General features: G+C 39.8%; 1 protein-coding gene across 1 annotated transcript; it reads right to left on the bottom strand.

The window, feature by feature from the left end:
• Positions 1-133: 133 nt before the first annotated feature.
• On the bottom strand, positions 134-17429 carry TBCCD1 (TBCC domain containing 1). The gene is made up of 8 exons (XM_040621477.1): positions 17363-17429; positions 14273-14651; positions 10971-11126; positions 7265-7631; positions 5224-5410; positions 4586-5083; positions 3411-3560; positions 134-907 (listed from the first exon to the last, which is right to left on the bottom strand). The coding sequence occupies exons 2-7, from the start codon at positions 14606-14608 to the stop codon at positions 3431-3433; spliced, it is 1674 nt and encodes a 557-aa protein (XP_040477411.1). The 5' UTR covers positions 14609-14651; positions 17363-17429; the 3' UTR covers positions 134-907; positions 3411-3430.
• Between the last annotated feature and the right edge of the window lie 2576 nt (positions 17430-20005).

The following is a 20005-nucleotide window of genomic DNA, read 5'->3' as shown; positions in this document are numbered from 1 at the left end:
CAAACATCTAACTGCCACACATCTGCTCTTCCTAACATCCTGTGAATTACCTTCCTCCCCTCGAAGCCCAAGGCCCATACCCCCTTCCTTAGCTCAGGGTGGCATATAAACCAACTGCCTGACTTGTTCCTGGGACTCATATTCTTATGAGTCTCCCATAGATATGTAATTAAAATTGTTTTCTTCCTGTTAATCTGTCTTATGTCCATTTAATTAATAGACTAAAGCCAAAAGAACCTAGAAGGATAGAGGAAAAATTCTTTCCTCCCTCATAAAACCTTTTCTAAAATTAAAAGTAAGCTTTATCTTTTTATCAAAAGGAGAAAATTACCGTTTAGAGTTCGCTTATTGAAAATTTGAAGCAGAAAATGAAAAATAAAGATTTTAACACAATTTCATTGCTTCACAGTTTTAAGGACTAAGATATCTTTGTATAAAACTATTTCTGTTATATTTATACACCAACAAACTATATTTTCATTCCAATTATTTTTTAAAAGGAGTAGCAATTTCCTTTTAAATAGTTTCAAAGAACTATGAAACTCTTATTCAACTCTAGGAAGGATGAGATCCTTTCATCATAGAAATTAAAATGTGAAATTTACTTGTAAATCTACATTCAGTCACTTTAATATTAACCTACAATGAAACCGTCTTCCTCAACTTCTTCATTTTGGCAACACAAAGATGAGCTTTCTGATTTTCTATAAACAATATGTTTATATGATAGTCAGAAGTTCATCTAAAATTCGACCTAAGCAGTAATACATCAGCATGGAATGGAAATCAAGGAACGGTCTTAAATAAGAAGGAAAAAGCCGCATTGCTTCTTAAGCAGCAAGAGCATGTTCCCCATTTAGTTTCAAGATGTGTACCATCTTGCATGCATCCTCCTGCTTCCAGGGCCCTGTAGATAACAAGAGAAAAATATCAATAACTTAATTTTCTATTGCTTTCATGCAAATAATAAGAAAAAACTTGTATTTACAAAATCATATAAATCAAGGTCAGGTGAGAGTTTAGAATATTAAATACATAAGATTTAAGGTTAATTCTATTCCTTTTTTCTGAGGGTCACATTAGTTCATAATAGAAGAAAAGGCATGAAAAAGTGGCAGGCTATCAGGATTAGCCCCAACTAAAATTTCACCTTCTCATAGTTCCCACTTCCTTTGGATAATCTTCATCAGATTCCTGATTCTTAATCTCAGCATTTATTAAATAAGTATTATAAAATTCCTTTTTGTAAAAAGGAATACACATTTGAAAATGCAAACAATGTATAAACAATAAAGTTTTTGCAATTTTGGGAAACAGTTCAGCATTTCCTCAAAAAGTTAAACCTATAACCTTACAATTCTACTCCTAGGTATATACCCAGAGAATTGAAAATATATGTCTACAAAAAAACTTGTACACTAAAGTACATAGCAATATTATTCACAATAAAAGTAAAAACAACTGAAAAGGGGAAACAATTCAAATCTCAGATCAACTGATGAACAAAGTGTGGTATATTCATATAATGGAATATTATCCAGCCATAAAAAGGAATGGCATACTGACACATGCTACAACAGAGATGACACTAAGACCATGACGTTAAGTGAAAGAAGCCAGGCACAAAGGCCACATGTCCAATGATTCCATTTATAGGAAATGTCCAGAGTTGACAAATCAAGGGACAAAAAGTAGATTAGTGGTTGCCAGGGACTGGAGAAAGAGGGGGTGGAGGAATAAGGGGTGACTGTCCGTGTGTATGGGGTTTGTTTTTAGGGTGATGAAAATGTTCTGGATTAGTTAGTAGTGAAGGTTGTACTGTGACTGTATTAACAAAAGCCACTGAATCCTTTACTTTAAAAAGGTGAATTTCATGGTATGTGAATTCTATATCAACAAAAATTAAGAATAAGTTTTCAATCACCCTAGACATCTAATCTCATTCCTCAAAGACAAACACTTTCAATAATTTCTTTATGTCCAGGGCGCCTGGGTGGTTCAGTTGGCTAAGTGTCTGCCTTTGGCTCAGGTCATGATCCCAGGGTCCTGGCATCGAGCCCCATGTCGGGCTCCCTACTCGGTGGGGAGTCCACTTCTCCCTCTCCTGCTCCCCTGGCTTGTGTGCTCTCTCTCTTGCTCTCACTCTGTTTCAAATAAATAAATATATAAAATCTTAAAAAAATAAAAATAAAAATAATTTCTTTATTTTCTTTCAGAAGTTTTTAAGGCATATAATAAGCATATAACTATGTGTGATAACTATCCCTCTTTTTTCAAACACACAAGGCAATATTTTACTCCGCCTCTTCTGCCTTCACCCTTCCAAACCCTCAGCTTAGAGATTCAGTATCAGCACCTATAGACAGACCACATTCTTTTTTTAAAGATGCATTCTTTAACATGGGTGAACCAATGCATTAGGCATCAGCCCTCTACTGGGAAGCACTGGGATTGTTTCTAGTCTACACCTATTTCAAACAATGCTGCAATGAACATATTTTTTAAAGAGATTTTTACCTACATGAGTGTATCTATAAGATACATGCTAAGTGAAATTGCTAAGTCAAAGAACCGTGTGCATTTACAATTTGTATTTTGTCAAACTATCCTCCAAAGATGTTGTACAAATGTATACACTTTCCCCAGTGGTAAATAAAATGCCTTACCAGTGTTGTCTACCAGCTTTTGATCCTTGCTAATCTGACAGAGGAAAAATAGTATCTTACATTTCTTTAATTGTAAAGTTATCTTTGTGTATGTAAGTATTTTTCTGTGAACTATTTGATATCCTTTGTGTTTCTATTATTAGTCTTTAAAAAGACTTCAAAATAGAAAAGTAATTTCTATTTTTAAAAAAATAATATTTTATATTTGGATTAAATGACTTCTAGAAAATCTGTCTGTATCCATGTTCTCTTCTATTGGATCTGTGATCTTCCGGAGTTCAGTATTCAAATCAGTATTCAAATCCAAATTCATTTGGATTAATTCTGGTAATTTATGAATAGTCATATGGGCAATTAACAAAGATCAGTTAACTTAATGGATTCGTGTGTGGGTGATGGGAAAGATGAGAGATGTGTTAGAAAGCGGAAATACAACTGAAAGCTATGTATGGGGAAAGTAGAATCTTTGGACAGTAGAAACCTGTACTAGGCAAGAAGAAAAAAGACAAAACTTTGCCATTATATTTGCCCATTATTCCATAGACTCCACCTATGGAACAGTTTGGCTGGTCTTCTCTGTAAAGTGTGGTAAAAATAGGTATGTAAAGCCTATACATACAAGTGGGTTTGGCAGAGAAAAAGAGGCAGTGGCCAGTAACATAATATTCTGCACAGCTTTTCTGCATGTCTGTAAGGTTTTGCCAAGATAATTTCTTGGAAGCGGTCTATGTTATAAATGCCCACCAGTGTCTCCATGTGCGAGTCTATCCCGCTGCTTGTTTGGAGCCTGCGGCAGGGGGCACAAGACTGTCCAGCTGTTGGCGATGTCCCGTATTAATCAACCACTCATAAAACTTATTCTCCACAAGTACCTGGAACTGCTTCCTTTGATCCCTAAAAGTGCCATCAAGAGCAGAAAAAATGTAAGAACACTAAATTCATGTTCATTTTACTCCAGGTGATTATAAAGTACTTTAATGGGATAGACATTAAATTATTTCTAGTTATCCATTTATTCCCTCCAAATAACTGCTCTGTTCAGTTCTGTACATTGGAGCCCACCATCACCCCGATTGGTCAGATACAAAAGTATTCTGCCCAGTCCTCAGCTCCTATCCAAACACTGCTAATTCCTCCAGATCCAACACAAATTCTACTTCCCCCATAAATCTTCCCTGACTACCCACACTGATGTTTTCTGAAGCTCTATTAACCATATAGCGTGTCCCTGGCTTCTAGAGTTCAAAGACCAGTACCCTTGAAATAAAATCTTGTGGCAAACATAATAAACCACAATCATCTACTACCACAAACACGTAATTTAAAAATAAGATATTTTAGCACCCCAAGTTTAGGAAGGATATAATTTCAGGAAAAACTTTATTTTAAGTGGACTAAATTTAGCTTTGTTTTAAAACACTGTACTACTGTACTTATTTTTCACATTTTACCATGGATTAGGGAAAACCTGGACAAAAACTAGCACTAGTCTACGGAGCAGCATTAGGAATCCACCCTTGGAGAGTTTGTCTGTGATATGGTGGAGTCAGGAAATTTGTATTTCCAACAAGCTCCTTGGATGACTGGTGTACAACCGAGGGTGAGAACCACCAATACAATTTAGAGAGCTAAAAACTAAAACCAATTCATTTAAGTATTAGATCATGTGGCATGTTCTATATATAATCTTTCATGCATACAAGTTGTTTCTCTATCAACTTAAAGCTTCTGGAAAGTAGGGAGTCTAATTCTTGAGCACCTACTTGCTCCCATCCCCCAACCAAACAGCCTGGAATACTGACCTTAACAAAAGACACGTTATATCTTTTTTATTACTTTAGTACAGCTGTAAACATGTACAGATTAATTTGTTTTCCCATAGAGTTGTACATAAGACAAATTCTCTAGAAAACACTCACTTTGTCAAACGAGCCTCCTTCACAGTTTTCTGCCAGATCTGTATCTTCTGTTCTCTTTGACCCAGTGCCTTCTGATATGCAGATGGAAGGCCCCCAGGTATCTCTGTAGTGTCCCCTTCCATTTCAAAGGGGATAATAAATACATAGAATTCACAAGGTGGTAAGAGTCGGAAGACACTTGCGTTGCAGTTCTCTCTGCACACAATCATTGGCTTATCCCAATAGTTAGGCACCGTAGCGAGGCCGGTCCGGGCCATGTGATCCTCCAGCATTGGGTAATGGGTATGGAAAGGGGCAAAAGTTACTGCCCGGTTTCCAGAGAGAATAAGTGGGCGTGTAGGCGTCAGAACGTGAAAGACGCAGCCTGTTGTAGAAGAGATGGACAAACGATGGCAAACAGCAATGACTTTAACATTATCACAGCTGTGGACGTGAAGAGCAGTCTGTACAGGGCCCAAGACAAAGGTGCTATTCCTGCATTTCTCAATGGTCACAGATCTGAAAAATGAAGAAATGAGGTAAATTCCGCTGAATGAGAGTAAGATAAAAGAATATTTGACTACAAAATCATTCTCTGATGGCAAAAAAGGATCAATCCGAGTCCACAGAAAAGATCAAAATATCAGAATTGTGCTTACCGTAAGGGAGAGAGCAGATATATAAAAGATTCGTTGCAACGATGAATCTTTACATGTGCCCCCACCAGAGTATCTGAGCTCTTGGCCAAGGTCTGCTTGTAAACCTGGCTCATCACCACCATGCGATGCATCCTAGGGGCCACGTGCGTATTACAAGCAATCTTAGCTCTTTTGGTCGTCCCTTCAACTATTTAAGAAAAACATAAATAAATGAGATCGTTTCAAATCAAAGAAAAACAACCAACCATATGAGGTTACATATGTCTACGTGTATAAGTGTCTAAAATTAGATACGTGTAAGGTTTGGGAAAACATTAGATCTGGGCATTGGGTAAAGAAGTGTTTGCTATACTGTTCCTTGTGTTTTTCTGTATGTTTGCAATATTTCATAATTTTTTGTCATAAAAATTTTTTAAAACCTCTAGTCCATTCAAGATTGCCTACAGATCTAAGATTTTTTTCCCTGTGTATCTTTCAGGTAATGTGCCTAAGGCCATATGGCTAGGGACAGAGCTGGCCCAACTCAAATAACTCAAGTATCTTTCCCAAATTGCCTTAATTTATCATCCCAATCCTTAAATAATCTCTTTAAATTGCCGTAATACTAATTTCAAACCCTTCCTAAGCTACTTACCACATTGTTCCATGAATTCTACTTGGATTCATGCCTTTAATCCCTGCATCGCTAGTAACTGAGAGCACATCTTCCTTTCACGCACAGTCCCTTGCGCAAACTGACACTCAAAAACTCTGTGCAGGGGTTGCCCTCCTAATACAGTCTCACCGTGATGGGACTAGCTTCTCAAACGGCACCTCTCTGAGAGCCAGTAGGACACCCCTGTAAAGAATACTGGCCAAATATGAGGAGGTCACATAAGTATATTATTACTTTTTTTAAAAAAAACAATTCTTAATGTTTCCTTTTATTAAGTAAGTAATACATGGTTATTGGAGACAATTTTTAAATACGAGTGGTAAAAGAAGATAGAATTTTTTGTGATCCTATTATCCACCTCTGCTGACATTTTGATATAATCCTAAGAGTTTAGATATCCCCTTTTACCTACTAGTGACTACTGTAATGACATTTAAAAGCTTGCTTAAGCCTATACTCTTTAAGCACCATCAAGAATTATGTAGCATATCCTCTATATTTATGGGACCCTTAGATACCTGGAAGTCTGTGACCTCTTACTAGAGCAATAGCTTGGCTGGATTTAGAATTCTTGGATCACAATCTTTTTGCTTGAGATTCTGTAGACATTGCTGAATCATTTTTCATGATCGTCAAATTATAAAAATATGTCAAATTATAGAAGTTTGACACAAAACTGATTTTTTAATTACACAGAACCTATTTTTTCTTTATCCTTGAAATTCAGAGATTGTGGAAGTATAGTCTAGGTTTGTTTGTTTTTTTCATTAATTTTGCCTGGCATTTGTCTCAATGTAGGCATCTACTTCTCTTTAAACTTATACCTGGGCCCCAGAAGTCATACAGCCCCTGAAACTATCCTGTTAGCCATCGCTGGACAGTCAGGAATAGGTATCTGATACAACCAAGGACAGATTTTCTCTACTGTAACTTGACATTTCCAATCCAGAAAAGTCTAATCTGTTTGTGTCTATGTACCTAAAAAGGACCCCATCTTTACACCAACTCTCTGAGGTTGTCACTGTGGAATGGCCAAATTTGGCTGTGGTGCAGAGAAAACAGGAAGGCCCTCAACACATGAGCACGTGAGAGGGTGAGGGAGAAAGAGTCAGATAGAGAAAAGCAGAGCAAAGAGACGGTTGACTGAACGTGGAGATCCATTAACTGCGACCAGAACGACCTGGACTCTGAAATCGACTCTCTCAGACTATTGCTGCCTTGATGGAAAAAGTCATAGACGAAAGAGAGCAGTTCCCTTCTTCTCTCTTATAGTGGCAATATTTTTAGGTCTTCTACAGAAGATGTGTGATTACTAATGCACCAGAAAACACTAGGTTCCTTAAGTTGTCATTCAATTTACTATAGATTAAAATACTGAAAAAATACCTTGGTGAGCCCAAGCCAATTTCTTTCCAGACTTGAGGCAAGCAGATGTACCAAATGGATTCCCAGTCAAACAGGCTCTCAACCAGGCTTCCAGCTTGTAGAAAGAAAAGGTCTTAGAGATCCTTGAGAAGCCGCTGTCTGCATGCAGTGGTTGCCACAGAGCGAGTTCATGAAGGGGATATATCTTCCTGGCTCTACTCACTGTACCCTCAATAAGAAAGCTGAGGGCCACAACAGCTTCGCGAGAGACTAGGCTACTGTGGGTCGAATGAAATGATGCAGTGAGTTGTTCTGGATCTAAAAGCAGCTCAAGGAGATCTGACAGATGATCACAGACAAAGGCTTGGTGACTGTAATCATTCCAGTTCTAAAAAATATCAAAATGAAGCACTCTTAACAGAACAGATTTTACAAGACCTGAAAATTTTATATTTTAATTTTTTTGTATTTCTATTTTGCCTCACCTCCTAAAAAAGCATTTAAGGCCACACTATAAACCTTATAAAGATTTTTTAATATTATGTGATAGGCATAAACAGATTCTCTCCCTTCCTTAGCTAATTCAAAAGTAATACTACAGCTAACCCTTAGTGCATGCCAACCACAAAGCGTTGTATAAACTTTACCATATTTAATCCTAGCAACCATCTTGCATAAGATGCCGTTACCATGCCCATTTTACAAATGAGGAATTGGAGATACAGAAAGGTTAAGAAACTTGCCCAAGATCCCACAACTAGTAAATACTCAAAGTTTCAGATCTAACATAAAAATAGCCACCTTGGACATTCATTCCATGAAACACTGGGTTTCTCTAGTTACCTTCTCATATTACAGGAGGAGTTTCAAATTCCACTGGATGAAACAATGCAACTGACCTTACAGTAGCTAGATTTAAGAGAAGTTATCACTTTTGGAATAAGCTTTGAGTTGGCAGATGTCTCAATGACTTGGCTCACTCATTCGAGAGATATTTCTTGAATATCTCTTATGCAGTATGAACAGTGTTAAGTGATGAATTATGCAAATTGAATAGGACACAGTTCTTGTCCTCAAGAAACTCAAAGCCTATGTAGTGATAAGACAATACAAGCAAGCAACTATTACACAATGAGATAAGAACTACAGCAGAGATCTGTAAAGACATGCTATGAGCCTGAGAGGAATAAGGAACCCCTCTTGGGGAAAAAATACCATCATGGAGTGCTATTAGAACAAATTCTTGATTCATGTTGGTAGTTATGCAAACAGACAAGGAAAAAAGGCATTCTAGGCCTAGGGAATAGCATATGCAAAGATCCACAGCAGTAAAATTACCTGCCGTGTTCAGAAAACTGGCAGGTAGGGACCAATCATGAAAGGCCTGCATGAAACACTAAAGCATCTGGGCTTTATTTCATGTGCCGGGGACTTTAAAACTATTTTCTAAATAGCTATACCTTTTTTCTTTTTAGTAAACACTCATTTGGATACCATAGAACATGTCGAAGCAGAGCTGTCGCTCTTCATCTCTCTTACTGCATCCCCTCACCCATAGTAGGTCCTGAGGCGGCTCCATGGACCGCAAGGTGAAAACAACAGTGACAACGATAATTACTGATGGGAGTTTTGACAGGAAACAGATACAATCCTTCTGCATTTAGAAAGTCCAGTGTAGTAGGTGGAGTGTAGACTAAAAGCAGGGTGACCAGGTAGGACCTAATTATAGAAATCAAGCCCCCCACCAATGTCAGTATGGCCTATATAAGAGGAAGAAAAGAGACAGACCTTATTTTTAAAGATCTTATTTTTAAGTAATCTCTAATGTGGGGCGCTTCAACTCACAACCCTGAGATCAAGAGTTGCGTGCTCTACCAACCAAGCCAGCCACCCAAAGAGGGACAGATTTTTAAATCAGAGTTATTTTGGAGGCAGAATAAGCAAGACTTGACAAAAAAGTAGGTATGGGTGCTGAGAGAACGAGCATGGGTAGCTGGTGGTAACTTCCTCTGGCTTTGGGAATATAAGTCAATTCAGATAAAGGGAGATTTTACCGTAGTGACGCACAGTCATCTCCCAAACTGAAGTACAGGTAGGCCTCATCAGAACTGGAACTGGAAGGCCATCAGGAGCCTGGTTCTCTCTCAGACGCCAGTGTCTCTCCATGTCTGTTCCATTCTATTCTTTTTCTCTGATTACCTCAGGGTTTCTAATCCCTCATAACTCCAGGTCACTCGTGAACATGGTGGCTATTCTCGTACCAGTGCTACCTGAGCGTCCAGCTCAAGCACCCAGCACAAACTGGTAATTTCTTCAGTTCCTGGTGGCACTGATTGGGCCAGGTGATCAATCCAAATCAGACCAATTTCAAATACATATCTATGAATGGGTTACTCTAGTCAAGTGTCCATCTCTGGTCTAATCAGTTGTTGGGAGAGGTCATGCTGTAGCACAAACTAAGAGTCACCATATACTGATGGTTACCACGCAACAAGTCTCATGCTGATGTATTACTGAAATTTCACAGCCACTCAGAAATAGGCATTATCATCCCCATTCACAAAACAGAAGCAAAGGCCTAGGAAAGTAAACTGACTTGCCTAAAATCATAATAATATGTGGCAGAGTCAATTTGAATGCAGACTACCTTAATTCCAAACACCATCTTGACATGGTGCCCATTCAACACGGAGAGGACAGACAATGATTGGCCTAATACATCTGGACTTGGACATTCTGAATTTAAGGTATAGATAGGGCATCTACATGAGGAGGGAACTCTAGGATGGAGACAAACTCAGGAGTCATTGAGAAATGTGAAGTCATGGGAAGAGAAGAATTATGTTTAAAGAATACGTCCAGCAAGAAGACAACATTGCCGCAGACAGAATCCTGGGGGAGTAGCGGCCTGTACGGACCAGTGCGGAGGCTCATGAAGAAGAGTGAGAAGGAAAAATGAGAAGCAAAACCAGGAGGGAATCGTACCATGGAACATAAGGGTGGACAGGTTTACTTGAAAAAGGAGATTATAAAAGTGCCAAATATCAGAGAAGATTTTGCTGTCGCTGTTTGCCTCAGACCATTTTTACAGAACCTGCACACGGCAGTAACACTAGATCTATGCTTTACTTAAAGCTTTTTGGAATACTTTTACATAAACAGGTAAAACGTTTCCGTTTTCTTTATAAAAACAGAAAGAAGAAATAACACAATTTCTAGAACTCACAATGTGAGGCAGTTAAGTTTAACCTCTAGGTTGTTGCATCATATAATATGACATAAGCATGCTGAGCTCCGGTATACCAAAGCACAGCACTTAAACACATGAGAAGATATTCTTCTCGAAACTTTTTCAATAAATTTCAACAGACTTTGCAGACACTACATCTTCTCATGTATCCTAACTGAGTCAAATAAGTAGATTCAAATTCATTAACATTGGCAAAAATGAGAATGCTAATGAGAGTACAGTGAATAATTTGCCCCCAAATCATGTGATTGTTGTGTCATTGAAGAAATGAATGGAAATTACTTCTCTATTTGGACTAGCTGCAAATATTTATTTTGTTTTATAATAAGGAAAAGAAACGAAAAAGCAAAACAAAACAAAACACGCCAGCAAATGACTGGCTTATATAAGTAATCCCAGCACAATTTTTAATGAAGGCAAATCATCTCCCTCATAAATTGTCCCTTTCAAAGAAGGAGGCCAAAATTTAAACAGTACCTTATTATGGCAACTGGATTTTTCAGTCAAGTCAGGAGACTGAGATCTATTTCTGGGACTAGGCCACTCTTCTCCAATCAAAGATGTCCTCAGGGAGACCTTGTTTAACTGCTGTACATATAAGAAGAGCAGGAACTGTAGGGTGTCCACTGAAAGCTGGCCAAAAAGAAAAGAAATGATGAACACATGTCCTAAACCACATCAGTCCCTCGTCTACAACTAATTAGATACAGTAAAATAAATTCACAACAGTTTGCCAATCCTAAAAAAAAAAAAAAAAAAAAAAAAAAAAAAAGAAAGAAAAGAAAAAAGGAAACTTGCTAGCATCTGATATGTATGTTTCTGCTACCCAGATACAGGAGTTTATAAAACTAATTAAACTAGAGTCACTCACCTTCTCGGAAAGCTATGTAGCACCTATGGCATAGGCATTCTCTCCCCAAAATCGATGAGAGGAGAGGATGAAGTACGTACTTTTTAAAAGTATAGTATTTCAGAAGTTTAAAATCGCAGTTAAAAAAAAGACAAACTTTAGTCATTTGCATAAATAAATGGAAGAAAAGAAGATGGAAATTTCAAAAATATGCAGTTTAGTCTAACATAAGGCTCACAGACTTATCAATAAAGTTTAGGGTATCAATGCAACACCTGAAATTGTATGTAAGTCTTTGGTGTATGTACATTTTGGGGGGTAGGAGGACTCAGGTTTTCGTCAAGTTCTTAAAAGAGTGTTTGACTTAAAAAAATACTACTGGTCTGATAGATGTTTATAAGTCGTTTCTTATTTGAAGAAGGGTACGGTTTGAAGCTCCTGATTATCCTCATGTACCCGTTTCCATACCCAGACAGAGACACAAAAACGTCATACATCTGCTACTACAGCTCTATTCACCACGCTTCCCAACCTGACTCAAAATTGCTATAAGTAAGGAATTGAAAAATACAGATTCTCAGGACCACCTAAACCTATTTAATCAACCAGCAATCAGAACCCCATGAGCCTACATAATTTTTTAATGCTTACTTTCTTAATTAAATTTTTTGAGATAACTGTAAATTCAGATGCAGTTGTAAGAACTAATGGAGAGATCCCGTGTACACTGAAGCCAGTTTCCCATCTTGCAAAGCTATAATACAGTAGCACAATCAGGGGGTTGACACTGATGCAGCCAAGTTATAGAACATTTCCATCCACACAAGGATCTCTCATGTTGCCCTCTTATAGCCACACCTACTTCTTACTTCCCTCCCACCCTCACCCCTTCCTTAATTCCTGACAATCACGTATTTGTTCTCTATCTCTATAATTTTGTCATTTCAAGAATGTTATATAAATGGAATCATACAATACATAACCTTCTGGAATTGGCTTTTTTTTACTCAGCAAAATTCCTTGATTTTATACATACTTCCATTTAACAATTTATTATATTATCATTATTCATCTACCTTTCTCTTCGTGAAACTATAAGATCCTCATCTTTTTCATTTTTATATTCCTAGTAACTAGCATAGAATCTAGCACATAATAAGCACTCAAAAACTCTGGAGCTTCTTGAAGGTTTTACTCATCTCTGTATCCAGCACCCACTACTGTACCTCACACACAGTAGGCACTCAATGTTTAATTAATGAGTAACAATAATGTCCTTCCTCTCTTGCCAAACTTTTCAATTTCCAAACCTTGTTTAGATATTACCCCATGCGGCAGAGCGTGGCTAGATACTAAATAAATACCTTTTCTTGTTTTCCTGGGCACACTTTTAGATGGCATTTCTCAGCCTCCCGTGAAGTTAAACATGGTATAACTGGGTTGCAGTCAATGGAATGTAAGTGGATTGACATATGTCACTTTCAAGTCTCCCAAAAAGGCTCCAGCAAAAAATGGAAGTGAAGGACTCTGAGGCCCTAGTGGGCATGGCTGGGGCAAACTGTATTATACCCACAATTACTCACTTCCACATCCTCTAGGAATACAGCCTGATCCATGGCCATGGGATTTCCCTACCTCCTGCGAGGTAGTTTACCTCCCCATCGTCCTGATTTTAGACACGGACATATAACAAAACTTCAGCCAATGGAATTGAACTAATTATAGTCTATGTCCCATCAGAGCAAACGTTTTAAGAGGCATCATGAGTTTTCTCCTGCTCAGCTGCTCTTCTCTTCTGTCATGGAGTAGGCATGACCTATACAGAATATGTTTCTTCAGCCTGGGTCCCCAAATGAGTACACACATAGAGCCAAGCCATAACCTTTAGCCCTAGCTAAAGTGCAGGCTGCACGTAAAATAAGCAAGAAACAAACCTTTGTTACTGTAGACCATTGGAATTTCATTTTGGTTTGTTTTTAACTGCAGCAAAGCTAATAACATTGTGGCTCCAAAAGATAGAAGACGACTAGATCCCTGAGAGTCACTGCTTGGACAACAGCAGTCTAGAGACTCATCCAACCAGATGCCTTGTTGTTACACTGCTGCGTGAATGTTACTGTGCTAAGCCACTGAAATGGCAGGATTGCTTGTTACTATAACGAGCTTACTCTGATTAATATACTTTCTCTGTGAAGTCTTTCCTGATCACCAGAACTAACCGTTCTCCTCCTTATTTCTTTTTTTTTTTTTTTTTTAAAGATTTTATTTATTTATTTGACAGAGATAGAGACAGCCAGCGAGAGAGGGAACACAAGCAGGGGGAGTGGGAGAGGAAGAAGCAGGCTCATAGCGGAGGAGCCTGATGTGGGACTCGATCCCAGAACGCCGGGATCACGCCCTGAGCCGAAGGCAGATGCTTAACCGCTGTGCCACCCAGGCGCCCCTCCTCCTTATTTCTGTACTTTATGCACGCTTTTACTATTATACATTCCACACTATCAAATAGCACTTTTTTTACACACCAACTTCCCCTACTAGTCCATGAGCTCCATGAGGGCAGAGATGCTGTTCCAAGCATCTTTGAATCCCAGCACATGGAAGATGCTCACTTAAAAATAGTGAGGTTCGCTGACTGTAATATATCAATGATTCATCACCACGCACTCACCTTAAAATATTTTCAAAGTCAGGGTTACAGCGTTCTTGTAACATTATTGCTTTGGAAGTAGGTGAATAGGGATTGCTAAGTAAGGGGTAATTCATTAAATACTGCAACTGGAATGGTTAAAAAAAAATGGCACTTTGGGATCACAATAGTCATTTACCTAAAACCACACACTGTACAGCTAGTACAAAAAGTAAAGATAGCTTATTTTCTGTTTATTATAAAAAGAGTTAAATACACATATACATACATATAAATCCATACCTGATTTCTTTGCTTTTCAACTTCATCCTCAGACATGCAGTTGGACAGAATCTCAGACCATTCCAGGCGCTCCTCTGGTGTCTTTACTGCAAGGCTATCAAATATTTCAAAGTAAAGCCACGCCAGATCCTTAGCCAACTGCAGCTTCCCACATGCAATGTGCCTCCATGTAGACCAGTACAGGCGTGGGTAAGCTCCTTCTGTGGCCCGGGTTCGCACATACGTGGATATCTTCCTGAGATAGTGAAGACTGAACTTGGACGGAGGGGGCACCTGCAAGGCACCCACTATAAAGGGTTCTGCTTTCACCCAGAGGAGAACTCCGGACTTATCCATATTATCTCGAAGGACATCTGTGTGATAAGGCTTCTTGGCATACCTAGTAAACAAAAGTTTTTTCACACATTGATTTGAAACAAAACTCATTTATACATGTTCTTTTTGTTGTTGTTTTGTTTGTTTTTTCCATTTATACGTTTTCTTTAAGGTGACCCCCTCCCTTCACTGTTTTAAGATGTACCATGTCAGTTTAAAAAGCAGATCTAGTTTATCAACCAAGTGCAGAATAAATTTTTGGTCAGATGTCACTATAATGGATTTGAACAAGAAAAATTTTGTGATAAAACAAAATTATCTTACTTGAATTGTTCCAAGTGGTTGTTTTAAGGAGAGTGTATAAATGCATGAAGTATGAGTTGGAATCCTGCTCAGGAAAGGAAGAAAAGAAGAAATGAGAGAGTCATCTCTTCACAGGAAATCTCTGCCTACCCTGAGGGTGATGCTAGTCTAAATAAGGGGAAGAAAATGTCAGAGTCAAATCACTTACACATAGAGGATGGGGGTTAAAGATTCAGACATGTTAGCGGACGTAGAGTTCACTAGGAAGCACTAACATGATGTGGCGGACGAATGCTCACACAAGCGTGGGCTGCGGAAATAGATCACCCTTAGTCTCTGTAACAGTGAGCCTGCGCTGGCATCTTCTTGTGCTTAGTTCAGGTGCAATGCTTTCAGATTTCGCTTGTTGTTTCTTTGTTATAACAACAATACATAATTTTTATGGAATACTTATACCATATCTAAAAATAGAAGGGGAGGAAATCATCCACTGTCCCACCATCAAAGGGAAACTAGTTACTAGTCAATTGTACTTCCTTTCCATCTCTTTTTCTACACAGATTGGATGTTAGCTTTTGCATTTTCAAACTTGTGATAACAGCATATATACAATTCTGTTATTTTAAAAGCTTCATTGCACTCTAAATAAAGGTGCCCTAGTTTATTCACCTGTTCTCCTATTTTTGGACATTAAGTAGGTTTAAAATTTTTCACAAAAACAACATAGGCAAAATACTAATTATTGTTGAAGTGAGGTGATGAGCACACGGTGGTTTATTTACCTATTCTACTTTTGTATATGTTAAATTTTTCCACTGTAGAAAATTTAAATGTAGGTGAAGGTTGAAGGGGATTAAGAAGTATAAAATTCCAGTTATAAAATAAGTAAGTCACAGGGAAGAAAAGTACAGCACGGGGAATATAGTCAATAATATTATAATAACTTTGTGTGGTAACAGATGGCAACTACACTTATTGCGTGTGTTTTTTCGTTTTGTTTTGTTCTATTTAAGTAAGCTCCACACTAAGTGTGTAGCCTAACACCAAGCCTGAACTCACAACTGAGATCAAGACCTGAGCTGAGACTGAGTCCCAGGCTTAACCAACTCAGCCATCCAGGCGCCCCTGTGGTATTTTGTAATGTATATAATTGTTAAATCACTATGGTATACAACTGAAACTAATATAATGTATATCAACCATACTTCAATTAAAATAATAAAACAAAAAGTTTAAATGTTTCACAATTATAAATAGTGCTATAATTACCATGTTTCTGCATGTTTTCTGCACTATGATTATTTCTGAGAAAATTTTCAGATATGCATTGGTGAAATGAAGTAAATGACATTTCTAAAGCTCCCGACATGTATTTCCATCACTTTCCAAGATGACTGTATCAAACTGTACTACCACTTGACCAGGGTACCATCAAGTACCATTTGACCATTGAGCACTCCTCAGCATTAAGTAACATCACTTAAAAAACCTTTCTTATATGACCGATGGAAAATGCTATTTTTATTTATTTATTTATTGCTATTATTATACTTTCCATTTGATTCCAAGACTGTCATGCTTTTGGGGGTAATTATCTGTTCAAAAATAACTGACATCAACTGGGTGCTTACTGTGTTCCAGATAGCACACTAAATAATTTTCATTCTTCACCTCCTTTCGTCCTCTCAACCACCTAGAGATAATATGATTGTCCCCATTTCCAGATGAGCACACTGAGGCTTGGAGAAGTTAAGGGACTTACCCAAAGTCACATACTTAGATTGGCACGACCCTGGATTAGAATTCAAGTCTGTCTGACTTGAGAACTGTGTTACTTACAAATGTACTTTTGGAACATGGTTTTGGGAAAATCTCTGGAAAATGGGAGTGGATCCAGAAAAGGATTACCAGAACGAGGGGCCTTAGATGTGAGGCCCCATAAGGGCCAGGTAAAGGAACGTGGGAGCATGAAACCCAAAAGAAAGGTGTGAGAGGGTAAAGGGCAACTGTCTTCGTATACGGGAATGGCTTAGCGCTGCTCTGAGGACAAGAGATGAAAGTTATGAGAGGAAGATCTTAGTTCGCCCCAAGATAGAAAGAGGCTGCTCTGTGAGATCCTGAATTCCTGAAGTGTGCAATCGAAAGCCAGATCCTGGGGAATGAACTCAGACTCGAGAAGGCTAAATTCCTAAACAAACAAGGCCTTTTTCCCTCTCAAAAGCAGCCCCTGAGAGAGCTGGGTTGGGGGTTTTTCAGGCAGGGAGATGGGCGTGAGACCCACAGCCCTCCTCCGAGGGCTTTGCCGCCACTTCCGACGCTGTCTTAGTCCGGGCCGCATGAGCTCCCAGGCCGGGCTCTGGGAACCGGTAAGCCCCAGCCGGCAGGCTCCGTAGCGGACCCGAGACCTGGCGATCCAAAGGGCAGCCTCCCCAGCCCGCCGACCCTCCCTGGCGCCGGCCCGCGCGCGGTTACCTGCGAAGGCAGGGCCGCTCCGCCGCACCCTCCGCGCGCCGCCGCGCCCCGCTCGCGCGGCCCGCCCCTCGCCCGCCTCACCCACTGCGCAAGCGCCAGGCCTCGCACCACCGAGAACTGGAGGCCCACGTTGCTAGAGCGGCCTCCCGCTTCTCCCGCGGGCTGAGAAATACGTGGCTGAGGCCAAGGGTCCTCGGTGCTGAGACCTGGAGCCAGACCCGGCGTGCCTTTCAAATCAGAGAAGTAGGACGTTTTCTATTGCTCTACACATCTATGGTCAGCCAATAGCTGCTGGTAAGGTCAGCACGCTTTAATCAGTAATGTAATGACAATGACAGTTTACATTTATAGTGTTCATCGCGGGCCGGCCCTGTGTAAAGCACCTTTATGTGCATTATCTCAGTCTTCCCAAGAGCCCTTTAAGTTAAGTGCGGTTGTTTTACCGACAACTAAACTAGGACGTAGAGAGGTAGAAGTAACACACTCCTAAGGTCACAGCAAGAGAGCTGCCAGCATAAAAACCCAGGCGGTCTGAAGCGAGAGCCCCCGGGGTTATTAGCTCCTTAACAAAAGAACCCGCAGGCTAGCTTTATTAGCTTTCCCGCCACGTTACCGCTTTCTTGAAGCTTTTTTGGATTCCACCTTGCAGAAGACCACTCCTTCCTCGAAGCCTCCACTTAACGATTTTTAGCCATTTCCTGTTTTCTTAGTTCGTTTATGGCTTGTATAAGGTGTGGGAGTTACAAAGGTAAATAAGACCATAAAGTGCAATTTAGTTCCTCTTTTATGTGGCCTCTTTCCTCCAGTAGGCATCTTCCTGAAAGCAGTAACCTTGTCTTTCCCTTACCTCTGTATAAGCCAAGAGCAGATAGGGACCTTGGATTCAAAGAGAGCTGGGTGAGAATTCAAGCTGCACCACCAAATAGTTCAGTGACCTTGGACAGATTCTGTCACCTCTATGCCTTTGTTTTCTGCAACAGCAATTACTATTGAGCACAACTGTGTCTGTCACAGTGCTAGGCACTAGGATCACAGCAGTGAACAAAATTGATCTCTGCCTTCCTGGAGTGCATATTTTAGTAGGGAGAATGGATAATACATATTAAGGAAAAAACTGGACAGTTTCAGAATTTAATAAATGCTATAAATTTGGAGGGGGGAGGAGGGAGTCAATGTGGAATTCGATCTGAGGACTTAAGTATAAGAAGCCAGCATAGGAAGATCACAGTTGAAACAACTTTTACTCTATGCCCGGCTCCGTTCTAAGATGCTGTTCTCTTCAGGCGTGAACAGAACAGTTTAGATTCATGCTCTCTTGAAACTGGCATACAGTTGTGTGAGTGTAGGGGGTAGGGATGGAAACAAAATAGGATGGTGTAAGAATAAGGGACTCAGCAGGGGCTATTTTTCATTGGTCAGGGAAGTCTTCTCTGAAGTAGTGACATTTCAACTGATCTGAGTGTAAAAATGAGTCACCCATGTTTAGAAACTAAGGGATGAGTGCTTGAGGCAGAGAGAACAGCTAGAACAAAGGCCTTAGGGAGGTACAAGTTTGATGTATTAAAAAAAGAAAAAGAAAACCAGTTTTGCTGGAACATGGTAAGGAGTATATTAGGTGAGGGCACAGATCATACTAGGCTTTAAGATTTTTTTTTTCCAGCTTTATTAAGACACACAGAGTTCTGTAAGCTAGTCTAAAGAGTTGGGGTTTTATTTTAAGTGCAATGAAAAGCCATTCGGGGTTTTGAGCAGGGGAATGACATGCTCTGACTTGTTTGCAAAAAATCATGGGGCTGGGGGTCAGGAGTTAACAAGAGATAGTAAAATATTAAGAGTGGAGGCAGGGAGACCACTTAGGAGATCTTGCTAGGTAAGTGATGGTGTGACTTGGCCTAGAGAGGTACTGGAGATGTACAGTAATGGACAGATTCAAGATATATTTTAAATGCAAAGATGTGGATCGGGAATACGGGGGCGGAATGAAGGAAGACACCTAGAATTTTGTCATGAACAGTAGGTGCGGGGAATCAAAGAGTTCTCCTAAGTGTGATAATAGTTATTCACTGTGTGTTTACTGTGTCAGACGCTGTGCTAGACGGTTTACAGCTTTTCTCCCATTAAAATTTCACAACACTGCCAGTAAAATGTTCTGCCTCGGGTTTGTAAAGAAAGCTAAGGCTAGACTGGAGGGCAAGGGAAGGGGGATGTTCTCAACGTTAAGTGATGGAAGCTGAATCCGAATCTAATCTGTCTGCCTCCACGGCCTCTTGGTGAAACTGAGGCAATTTTCTTCCGGCCTTGTTCCAAGAGGGTAAAATAAGATCCCTTAAGCAATGCGTCCGCCCTCCGGTCGCCGTCGTGTAATTGTCTCCGCCCATTTCTCCCGTGTCCCTCCGCTCCCGCATCCAGCGTAAAGCTCAACATGAATGAAATTCCCAGACTTGTAACAAGATAAACCCTCCCTCCCGTAATTGGTCAGTGCTGGAGGAGGAGCCTTGTGATTGGTGGAGAGTCCGAGGTGGAGGGCGGGAGGGAATTCATGTACCTCGGGTGCCCTCTCTTGGCACCGGTTCGCGCCCACCGCCTTTTTACGTAATTTTCTACGACTCGCGGCTACCGGGGCTGAGCGGATTCCTGCGGCGG

Source organism: Ursus maritimus, unplaced genomic scaffold (assembly GCF_017311325.1).
Source record: "Ursus maritimus isolate PB19 unplaced genomic scaffold, ASM1731132v1 scaffold_4, whole genome shotgun sequence".
Lineage (NCBI taxonomy): Eukaryota > Metazoa > Chordata > Mammalia > Carnivora > Ursidae > Ursus > Ursus maritimus.
This window is presented reverse-complemented; position numbering and strand designations above follow the sequence as displayed.

Excerpts from the sequence above, each read along its gene's own strand:
- TBCCD1 (XM_040621477.1), bottom strand. The coding sequence starts at position 14,608 with ATGGATAAGTCCGGAGTTCTCCTCTGGGTGAAAGCAGAACCCTTTATA. Across the intron at positions 7,632-10,970 it reads AATCCAGTTGCCATAATAAG|AACTGGAATGATTACAGTCA; the intron begins GTACTGTTTAAA and ends GATATTTTTTAG. Across the intron at positions 5,411-7,264 it reads ATTGGCTTGGGCTCACCAAG|TTGAAGGGACGACCAAAAGA; the intron begins GTATTTTTTCAG and ends TTTCTTAAATAG.